This window comes from Archocentrus centrarchus, chromosome 18 (genome assembly GCF_007364275.1).
Source record: "Archocentrus centrarchus isolate MPI-CPG fArcCen1 chromosome 18, fArcCen1, whole genome shotgun sequence".
In the NCBI taxonomy this organism is placed as follows: domain Eukaryota; kingdom Metazoa; phylum Chordata; class Actinopteri; order Cichliformes; family Cichlidae; genus Archocentrus; species Archocentrus centrarchus.
The window spans coordinates 20,170,612-20,181,739 of NC_044363.1; the positions used below are offsets into that span (position 1 = coordinate 20,170,612).

The 11,128-nt window shown below is 37.6% G+C and overlaps 1 protein-coding gene across 2 annotated transcripts; it reads left to right on the plus strand.

Moving 5' to 3' along the window:
* Positions 1 to 2,465: 2,465 nt before the first annotated feature.
* LOC115796844 (probable E3 ubiquitin-protein ligase ARI8) lies at positions 2,466 to 6,833 on the plus strand. 2 transcript variants are annotated; one of them, XM_030753306.1, is made up of 5 exons: positions 2,466 to 2,628; positions 3,150 to 3,253; positions 3,465 to 3,553; positions 5,226 to 5,396; positions 6,169 to 6,833. In XM_030753306.1, the coding sequence occupies exons 2-5, from the start codon at positions 3,157 to 3,159 to the stop codon at positions 6,622 to 6,624; spliced, it is 813 nt and encodes a 270-aa protein (XP_030609166.1). In that variant the 5' UTR covers positions 2,466 to 2,628; positions 3,150 to 3,156; the 3' UTR covers positions 6,625 to 6,833. The 2 variants fall into 2 exon arrangements, with proteins under 2 accessions (XP_030609166.1, XP_030609167.1); XM_030753307.1 differs by lacking the exon at positions 2,466 to 2,628 and adding an exon at positions 2,880 to 2,962.
* The last annotated feature ends 4,295 nt before the right edge of the window (positions 6,834 to 11,128 follow it).

Sequence of the window (11,128 nt, forward strand, 5' to 3'; positions counted from 1 at the left end):
GAAGTGAGGGGTTTGGCATGCTAACTCTTCCTCTTTCTTCTCCCCTGCAGGATGGAGGTCATCTGGTTTGCTTTTTAACTTCATCCCTTACACACATTTGAAATGACCTACACTGACACACACACACACACACACACCAAGCTGCTCATACAGTGTTTCCACATTTCTTTATAGTGAGCTTAACTTAAATATACAGGTGCTGGTCAAAAAGTTAGAATATCATGAAGAAGTTGATTTATTTCAGTAATTCCATTCAAATAGTGAAACTTCCTTTGCAGGTGTTTTGAGTTAATTAGCTGATTAGAGTGTGGCACCAGGTGTCTTCAATATTAACCTTTTCACAATATTCTAATTTTCTGAGATACTGAATTTGGCGTTTTCATTAGTTGTCAGTTATAATCATCAAAATGAAAAGAAACAAACATTTGAAATATATCAGTCTGTGTGTAATGAATGAATATACAAGTGTCACTTTTTGAATGGAATTACTGAAATAAATCAACTTTTTCATGATATTCTAATTTTATGACCAGCACCTGTGTTTGTTTAACCTCACAATTATCTGAGTGAGCTCCTTTTCTGTCTGAACTCTAAGCAGGTTCACAACAAGCTTCAGCATGTCCTATATTAAAAATATACTGAGTAGCCAATTTCACATCAGGATTACAACACAACTAGGAGTGAAAGTCAAGTGTATAAGGTGAAATTATGGTTAAAATAAAACCCAATCAAAACCAACAATAAAAAGAGCTGCAGCATTGAGTTAAAGGCTGTTCTTGAGTGAAGTGTCACCCAGGCAGGTAGTCAGTCTATCACAGAGGAGCATTATATACAGCATTTAGAACTTCAAACTCAATATATAATCTAAATACAAATACTTTACAATCACATGATAAATGCAACTTTTTATTAGCTCTAACTTATGATTATGATAATTATTATTTTATTCAGTGTTGTTTTTTGCTTTAGATTAAGTACCACAAGTCCCAAAGTTTTTTTTCTATTAATGTAAACCTTTCAATACACAAAATCTGTTTAGCACTTGTCAGCTCTTTTTGGATTAGGACTGTTTTTAGTATGTTACTAATTGTCCGTGTTGATTATTGATTTGCAGGAAAATGCCCAAACAAATTCAATTCAATTTTATTTACATAATGTAGAATCACAACAGTCACCTCAAGGTGCTTTATATTGTAAGGTCAAGACCCTACAATAATTACATAGAAAACCCAACAGTCAAAATGACCCCCATGAGCAGCACTTGGTGACAGTGGGAAGGAAAAACTCCCTTTTAACAGGAAGAAACCTCCAGCAGAACCAGGCTCAGGGGGGGCAGCCATCTGCTGTGACTGGTTGGGACTGAGGGGACAGAGACAGGACAAAGGACATGCTGTGGAAGTAATGAAATATAAGAAATATATTTGTTACTATAGAAGTTTCTGTTATTTTCTCAAAATACTCAGCAGCATCACATTGCTCACAAACGAGAAAATTATATCTAATTACATGATAATTTTAATAACACACATGGAATGACTCTGAGAAAATGTCTCATTTAGTTTGCAGGATATCAACACACACACACTCCTTTATGAGCAGAGAGATATCTCAAAACCTGTGATCAGCTTAGCTGCCAGCTCACCTGTTTTTGGTCATCTAAATCTCTAAAGCAGTAAAAAGCTCTGTGAGGTCAAAGTTTGTTGAATCTTTACTTTCTGATTTGTGATACATTGAAAAGTATGTATGAATATTAAGTCTACAACAAGCAAATTCAGATAATTGAATATGACTTCCAAAACACTGTTTATTCCATCAATTTCGTATCCTAGTCTAGTCATCAGTTTCTGCCAAAACTCAAACAGAAAGCTGGGGCCAGGTCCTGTTTGCTTGCTTCTGCATGTCAGCTGGCCTGGCTCTGCCCAATGAATCACTGAATAACGTACTGTGGCGGCGGGGTGTCTTTTGGGGCACGGCTGCGGGGGAGAGATGGGGCAGTGGGTTGTGAGAGGGAAATCAATGATTGTGTGTTTTTGTCTTTTTACGCAGTAGCTGGCAGGAGGAGAGAGGAATTTGATCTGAGCGGAGGTGAACGCCTGCCACGCACGTCAAAGTTACAAAACAAGACCACAATAAAAAGAGTATTGCGACATACAGCTCGGTGTTGCTGTTGTGTGTGTTTTGGGACTGACTGTAGACTTTAGTGCTACATATATATTATCTTGGTGCTTCTGGGAAAGATTTCTGTACCAGTGGCTTCCAGGAGTGATTACTCTGCTCTTTTTGGTAATTAGTGAGTTCCAGATAGCACACATGACGACATTTTGTAACAGCAGTAAAAATCAGTAAAGTAGTACAAGTCAGAGGGTAAAAGATGAGTGTACTCGCTGTGCAGCCTATCTGCTTCCTGAATAACAGGATTCCTGAATAACAGGATTCCTGCATCTTTCACTTTCGATCCCAGCAACAGGCCGAGTGAGCAGAGAGAGAAAAGGGCCGATGAAGACAGATAAACAAGGAGTCACAGCTGAAACTACAGCCTGGAGACTTTTCTCACAAGTTTCAAGTATTTATTTTGTGAGACGTTAATCTGTGCAGTTTCAGGTGACTGCTGAGCTTCCCATTAATAAGGTAAGATATAACATTTCTCTTTTTAAACCTAATAGTTACCATCTTTGCTCCTTAATTAAATCTTGGTCAACCTCACACAATCAGTGAGTTAGAATAGTGTCAATGAAATGGTTTGAATTACATTGTTAATAGTGTGATCACTGTCCTCACAGGTATTTTTTTTTAATTATTCCCTAAATTATTCCATATAAAGAATAGTGGCTGAGGAGGAAGAGCAGGTCATTTAATAATTGGCAGGTCGGTGGTTTGATCCCTGGTCCCTGCAGTCTCTGTGCCAAAGTATCCTTGGGCAAGATACTGAACCCCGAGCTGCTCCCTGATACGTTCGTCAGAGGTGAATGTTATATAAAGCACTTGGGAGTAAAAACAATGTATAAATGGGTGAATGTGGAATGTTTAATAAAGAAATAAAAGGAGCTCATGATGCCTGTGACTTTCTTCAGAAAGTGTTCAGACTCTTTCACCTTTTATAGCGACAGACAGACAGACGCAAATCTCATTTTACAGTATTCATTCCACAGGATCAGAATGAGCACTGAGGAACAGGAACAGGTGGAGAAGAAATATGACCCACTAGATTCCACCCTGAAGTTTGTCGACAAGCCAGACGATCTGGATCCATATAGTAAGATGCTTTTTCTTTTTCACTGAGAAACATGGAAACAAACAAACTAATGTTGTTTGTTTCCATCAGAAATATTTCTGAAAAATATTTATAGTGATTATCAGTCTTTTCTTTCTCCTTTGTGAGTTTTTTTCTTTTTCATGAGCTGCACAGTTTTATGTTCATATGTTACGATGTGTAACTCATATGTCATTGTCCACTCCATCCTCAGGTGATGGCTCTCTCAAAGCAGAGATGTCCTGCGGCCACGCTGTCACTCCTGAATCTCTGACACTTTTTTGTCAAAAACAGCTGGAACAGGTATTTTATGGCTTTGTAGCAGAGTTTGTGTGTACAGTAATAAAGCCATCGGATAACAGGAAAAACGAAAAAACAAAGTTCTGTTGCACAAAGTTAAAATATAGTTTGTTCTAAAAGTTTCTGATTTTTTTTTTTAGTTAGTTTTAGGTCATATGCTTTGGTAAATTTGACCCCTCAAGCAACTCCTCTGGCACTCTGAGTCATTTGGCTCCTCACTGTCGTGCTGCTGTGACAAATCTGGGTGTTATTTTTGAGAGCAGTTTTAAAATGGAGAAGCAAATAAGTGCTGTTACCAAAATCAGTTTTTATCAACTCGGAGTCATTGCCGAGTTAAACCTTATCTCCTGCAGCAGCACCTGGAAAAGAGTTATTCATGCTTTTATTACTTCCCGACCGGACTACTGTAATTCCCTGTACTTTGGCGTAGATCAATCCGTGCGCCGCCTGCAGGTAATGTGGTGGCTCGTCTTTTAACTGGTATAAAAAAGCATGAACACATTATTCCGGTCCTGTCATCCCTTCACTGGCTCCCTGTCCGTTTCAGAATCGATTTTAAGATTTTATTGTTTACTTTTAAAGCTTTAAATGGACTGGCACCTTTGTATCTGTCTGAGCTGCTTCACAGTCACACCCCTGCAAGAGCTTTGAGGTCATCTAAACAGCTGCTCTTACAGAGGCCTAAAACCAGACTAAAACAGAGAGGGGATCGAGCTTTTGCAGCAGCAGCACCAAAGCTATGGAACGATCTACCTCTCCATATACGCACAGCTCAGACAATACACACATTTAAATCTTTACTAAAAACACATTTCTTTTCCTTGGGATTTGGCTGCAGTTCTGCCTCCTTTTAGACAATTGCTTTTTATGGTATTTGTTTTTAAATGTATTTATTTATTTTATGTTATTTATCGTCTTAACGTGTTTCTTTTTTAATTTGAGTGTAGTCCTTGGGGCTATAGATCTTGTACAGCACTTTGGTCAGCGTCGTTGTTTTAAATGTGCTTTATAAATAAACTTGGCTTGACTTTGTGTGTTTGTGGCAAGAAGACGTCAAATTGATTCATTAGAACAGTCTTTTTTCCAATCTTCTACTGTCCAGTTTTGATGAACCGTGTGATGAACCTCAGTTTCCTGTTCTTAGCTGAAAGGAATGGCAGCTGCGGTCTTCTGCTTCACAGTTTCATGTGTTGTGTGTTCAGAGATGCTCTTCTGCACTGTAACGATGCTCGTCTGGTTGTAATAAGTGGTTATTTGAGTTACTGTTGCTTTCCTCTCACCTTGAAGCAGACTGGCCATTCTGCTCTGACCTCTGGCATAAAAAAGGAATTTTCACCCTGAGAGCTGCTGCTCAGTGAATATTTCCGCTTCTTCAGACCGTCCTCTGTAAAGCTTAGAGATGGTTGTGCAGGAAAATCCCAGCAGATCAGCAATTTTTTAAATCCTCAGACCAGCCCGTCTGCCACATTCAAAGTCCCTCAAATCACTTTCGTCCCCATTCTGATGTTCAGTTAGATCTTCAGCAGGTCGTCTCGACCATGTCGACATGCATAGATGCACTGAGTTGCTGCCATGTGATCGGCTGATTGGATATTTAACATTAACAAAATTGTAATTGAGTAAATTGACTTGCCTGTAATTGTACGGTAACTCTTCTTTTTGTTTTGGTTTTAAGAGTAATTACAAATTCAGATGTCCGGCTCTAGTAGACGGCACCAAACGGTGTAATAAAGAGTGGTCGTACCAGGAGATTCGCAGACTGGCTGATCTGACTGTGGAGGAAATGCAGAAGTTTGAAGAGAGCATGGCCCGCCTGGCTGTCGAAGAATACTGTCAGGTCCAGGAAGTAAGTGATCTAGTATTTTTATTAATACTTCCTTGATTTAAACATTTACAATAAAGTGGTCTGAGTTTTACCTCACCCACTGATAGACGGAGGGAGGTTATGTTTTTACCCAGGCGATTCGAAATATATCAAACCATTAAATGCACGTTATTAATAGTTATCAGAGCCATAGTTAAGGGCCAGGAGGGTCCATCTCCACCTCCTAGCCAGTCAAAAAGGTTGTTATCATCCAGATCCACTCCAGACATCCACTCCAGTCCACGTCACGCCAGAACAGTGTTCCTCAATTAGAACGATGATAACCGGCTGGGAGGTGGAGATGGCCCCTCCTGGCCCTTAACTATGGCTCTGATAACTATTAATAACGTGCATTTAATGGACTGAACCCCTGTTCATTTGTTTGTCTGTTAGCAATATCACCAAAGTGTTTTGAACCAAAATTGATAAAACTTTATGGAAATATTCCTTAGAGGCCCAAGGACCTATGTTTACCTTTTCAAGGTCAAATGTCTGAGTCACCATAAATTTTCAAAAATTAAAAAAATCCCCTCGATCTCATCATTGGAGACATTTTAAAATTCATATCTCAGTGAATTTTGGTACTCAGGTATAAACAATCGCTGCTGATAATTCATTGTGTTTTTTTATTTTAAATTAAAATACTCACAGTAACGCAACATGAACTACAAACCCAACATGAAAATTCACAGTAAAATCAAGTGGATGGATTTTTCAATATTGTGGCTGATTTTCTTTTTTCTTTTCACATCAGTGCCCACAGTGCAACACAAGCGTGGAGAGGAAGGATCTCTCTAACCTGTGTGTCAAGTGTGTCGTATGCACAGCTGATCAGAAGAAGACCTACCAGTTCTGCTGGCAGTGTCGGAAACAATGGAAGAGTCCAGGCCTTCTATCTGATCGCTGCGGGAATGACGGCTGTGTAAATCACGACCTCGAACTTCTCAAGAACTGCAAGACGACTGACCTCCCTAAGGTTCGGGGGGTGAATGCCTGTCCCTCCATCCGGGCCTGTCCCACCTGCGGTGAGATAGTGGAGCACGATAAAACAGGCTGCAAGAACATCATCTGTCCTCGCTGTCACAAAGAGTTCTGCTTTGTGTGTCTGAAACTCACTCCTGAGTGCTTGAAGACGAGTTCTTACTTCAGTCCCTGCAGTGATGGTGTGGCTCCCAGACAAACATCCATACCTGTGTGGTGCAGAAAGTAGGAGGAAACATGGACTCTGATTATGTGTTTTGCTCTCACACTAGACTTTCCTTTAGGACACAACTCTAACTTTTACTGGCTGATATTTTCTTCTACAATATAAACTATTATCCTGCATTTGGGTTATTATGTTCAATGCCTTATTTTAAAAATAATTCTGAAAATTGTTTTCCATTAAATCAATCTCTGCTCAGTGATTGTTATTTGTAATGTATGACTAGGTAAAGATTCCTTTTAAGTAAATAAAAAGTTTTTGATGCCTGACCCAAATAAGCAGATGCATGTGAATGAATCTCCCGCAGAGCAGGATAAATGACAGCAGTAATAATTGCCCATATTTAATGTAAAATGCTAACACATGTATGCTATATCACAGCTCAAAAATAGGCCAGTCTGACCGCTGTAGGCACACAAATGAAAAGATTGAGACTGAAAAACTGAAAAACCTTCATGAAGAAAACCTGACGAATGAATGGATGAATAACTTTATTACCCCACAATGGGGAAATTACAGTTCACAGATGCACTGATGCACTTTTATTTAATTTAGTTTTTATACTGTTTGTTTTTTTGTTTTTTTTTTTTTGTTTTTTTTTATTCAATTTATTTCGAACAATCAAAATAAAATAAAAACAACAACGAAAAATAAATAAACGTGTAGGAAAATAAAACTTACATATATCCATATATGCATATATACACATATTCACCTATATAACAAATGCAAATCAAACATCAATAAATAAATAAATAAAATGACCAGCAATGTATTTTATAACAATCTCAAGGTGTTCGAAAAGGGAGCAGGAAGAAGCAATAGCTTATCTAGTCCTGTCCCCATTGCCTTTTACAAGTTCATAATTAAACTGAATTATAATATTAACCAAACATTTTAACCAAACATGCATACTCTAACACCAGCATGCATGGCTACACACACCTACCCATGCCAAAGTGCCCTGTGATACAATCTACCCAATCTTCTATAGATCATTTTAATGTACATGAAGCTACAATCCAACAATAACAAAAATAACAAAACATCTCATTCGTATTTATACACATTATTTATATGCTCCTTATATTTTTTCTTGAATTGTGCAATAGTTGTACTTTACTTAATTTCATCATCTAGACCATTCCACAAACGCACTCCACAAACTGATACACACATACTTTTAAGATTTGAGCGAACACATGGTTGAACAAAGTTACATTTCCCTCTTAGATCAAACCTTCCTTCTCTATTTTTAAAGAAATTTTGAATATTCTTTGGAAGCATACTGTTTTTTGCTTTAAACATCATCTGAGCAGTTTTAAATTTTACTAAATCCATAAATTTCATAAGTTTTGATTTAAAGAATAGTGGATTTGTGTGTTCCCTATACCCAACATTATATATCATTCTCAGTGCTCTTTTTTGCATAATACATATTTTTTGTAGAGAACTCTTATATGTGTTACCCCAAACTTCAACACAATACTCCAAATATGGTAGTAACATTGTACAGTTTAAAGTGTGCAAAGTTTTAATATTCAAGATATGCCTATTTTTCCCTAATATCCTTATACTTTTTGCCATCTTATTACACACATGTTTGATATGGGGTTTCCAACATAACTTGTGGTCCAATATTACTCCTAGAAACTTATGTTGAAAAACTTGCTCAATCCTTACATTATTAATTTCTAACTTTACCATAGTATTAATTTCTTTATTTCCAAACAACATAAATTTTGTCTTAGTTAAATTTAAAGATAATTTATTTCTGTCAAACCAATATTTAAGTTTATCAATTTCTTTACCAACATCATCCAAAACCTGTTTTAGATCATCCCCAGTATAAAAAATAGTTGTATCATCAGCAAATATAACAAAATTCAAAACATTAGTCACTCTACATATATCATTAATATACATAATAAACAATTTGGGACCCAATACTGAGCCTTGTGGAACCCCACATGTAATATTCAAACATAAAGATTTGGACTGACCAATTTGTACATATTGCTGTCTGTTGTCAAGATAACTTTTCAGCCAGTTATTTGCTACCCCTCTCACTCCATATCTTTCCATTTTATATATTAATATTTTATGATCAATAGTATCAAAGGCCTTTTTTAAGTCAATAAATATCCCCACTGCATATTTTCTGTTTTGTATATATTCCGTTATATGTTCCACTAACTCTATCATTGCCAATGTTGTTGACCTGGCTGCCCTAAAACCATACTGACTTTCCATTAATACATTGCATTTTTCATTAAAATTGTCAAGCCTTGCCACAAACAATTTCTCCATTATCTTAGAGAACTGTGAAAGTAAAGAGACTGGCCTATAGTTAGTAAAGTCATGAACATCACCGACTTTATGTAAAGGAATAACTTTAGCAATTTTCATTCTCTCAGGGAATGTACCTGTTCTGAATGATAAATTACACAGATATGTTAAAGGGGACACAATTCCATCAATTACCTTTTTTACTACCATCATATCAATATCATCACAGTCTGTGGAAAGTTTATTTTTACATTTATTTACCATTTCAGTAATCTCTCTTTCTTCTACCGGTTTCAAAAATAATGAATTTGAATTATTAAGTCCACAAAACTCACTTACACTTTTCTGCTCTGATGGTATATTTTGTATTTCCTTGGCCAGTCTTGGACCCACCTTAACAAAAAAATCATTAAATCTATTAACCACCACATTCCTATTTGTAATTGTCATATTATTTTCTATAAAATAATCAGGATAATTATTTTTGCTTGATTTATTTCGAATAATATTTAATATATTCCATGTTTCTTTAATATTGTCCTTATTTTCATTAAATATCTTATTATAATACTCAATTTTGGATTTCCTAATGATACTGATTAACCTATTCTTGTATGTTTTATACCTTTGTTCATTATGTTTCGTTCTACAGTTTATAAATTGCCTATAAAGAGTATTTTTTTTTTTACAAGCATTCTGTAATCCTTTGGACATCCAAGGACATTTTGAGAACTTGTTTTTGTGACAATATTGTTGTATTGGACAGTGTTTATTGTACAAGGTTTTAAAAGTATGTATGAACAATTCATATGCTTTGTTTACATCACCTTCTTCATATACACTCTTCCAGTTATAGTTTAGTAAATTCATTTTGAAAGCGGATATGGCCTCCTCAGTTCTCACCCTTCTATATATGTTTAACTTTACTGTTCCTAATAATACCAGTAACTGATGAAATTACCTAAAGACTGTAGAAGTGAAAAACATTTTATATTTGTATGTCACAAGACCATAAGCATACTTCATTTTGTGATGAACCTTCCCCCACTCAGCTTGTTTCTTCTCTGTATTTCCTTCCTGGTTTTGTGTGGGAGGTAGAAACTGGTCCTGTGAAGCAGACACACCTGTAAACACTGAATCAATCACTGTGTCTTTCCTCTCCCTGCAGGTGGGAGGTTATCTGCTTTGTTTGGGTTTTGTTTGCTTTTTAACTTTATTTCTTACACACATTTGAAATGACCTGCATTAATACACTCACTAAACTGCTGATAGAGCATTGCCACATTTCTTTATAGTAGGCTTCATTTTATTTTTTTAAAAGCTTTATTTTTATTTGCTTTTATTAGAAAAAAAAACACAGAATAACCAAAGTATTTATTCACAACCATGAATGGTGCTTTAAACATCAACAGCCAATAGAAAGTAAATAAATAATTTTAAAAAATTTTTAAATCTGGATAATGCATATATACACACACATACATCCTTGACAAGATTCAGCATTTCCTATATTAAAAATATAGTGAGAAACATTTCCCAGTAGCCAGGGATCAGTCCGCCAGGGCCTCCGCCCTTGGCCACTGCCCGACACCATTGGCTAATGACCAGCCACCAGACGTTCACCCTCGCCTCACCCTCAAGCTCCCTCCCCAGGCCTGGCTCCAGGGTGGGGCCCCAGTAACCCTATCCTGGGCAGGGTAAACAGTTCCCTTGGTGACACTTCAATGGGGGTCTTCTGAACCCTCTCGAGGATATTTGAGTGTGTGTGGGAGTTTGCCCATCCATGTGTTTTGTGGACTTGGAAAAGGCATTCGACCACATCACTCGGTGTATCCTGTTGGAGGAGCTGCGGGAGTATGGGGTCTCTGGCCACTGCTCCTCCCCACTGAAAGGAGCCAGTTGAGGTGGGTCAGACATCTGACTAGGATGCCTCCTGGGCGCCTGTTGGGTGAGGTGTGCTGGGCATGTTCTACAGGGAGGAGACCCTGGGGCAGACCCCGGGCACGCTGGAGAGATTATATCTCTCGGCTGGCCTGGGAATCCCCTGGGGACCCCCCTGATGAGCTGGTGGAGGTGGCTGGGGAGAGGGAGGTCTGGGCTTCTCTGCTTAGGCTGCTGCCCCTGTGCCCCAGCCCCGAATAAGCGCAGGACAAACAAAGCTGTAGTATCCATTTTTATTTCAGAAATCTTTGGTTATGAAATGCTGTGCAGCCTGGATTGT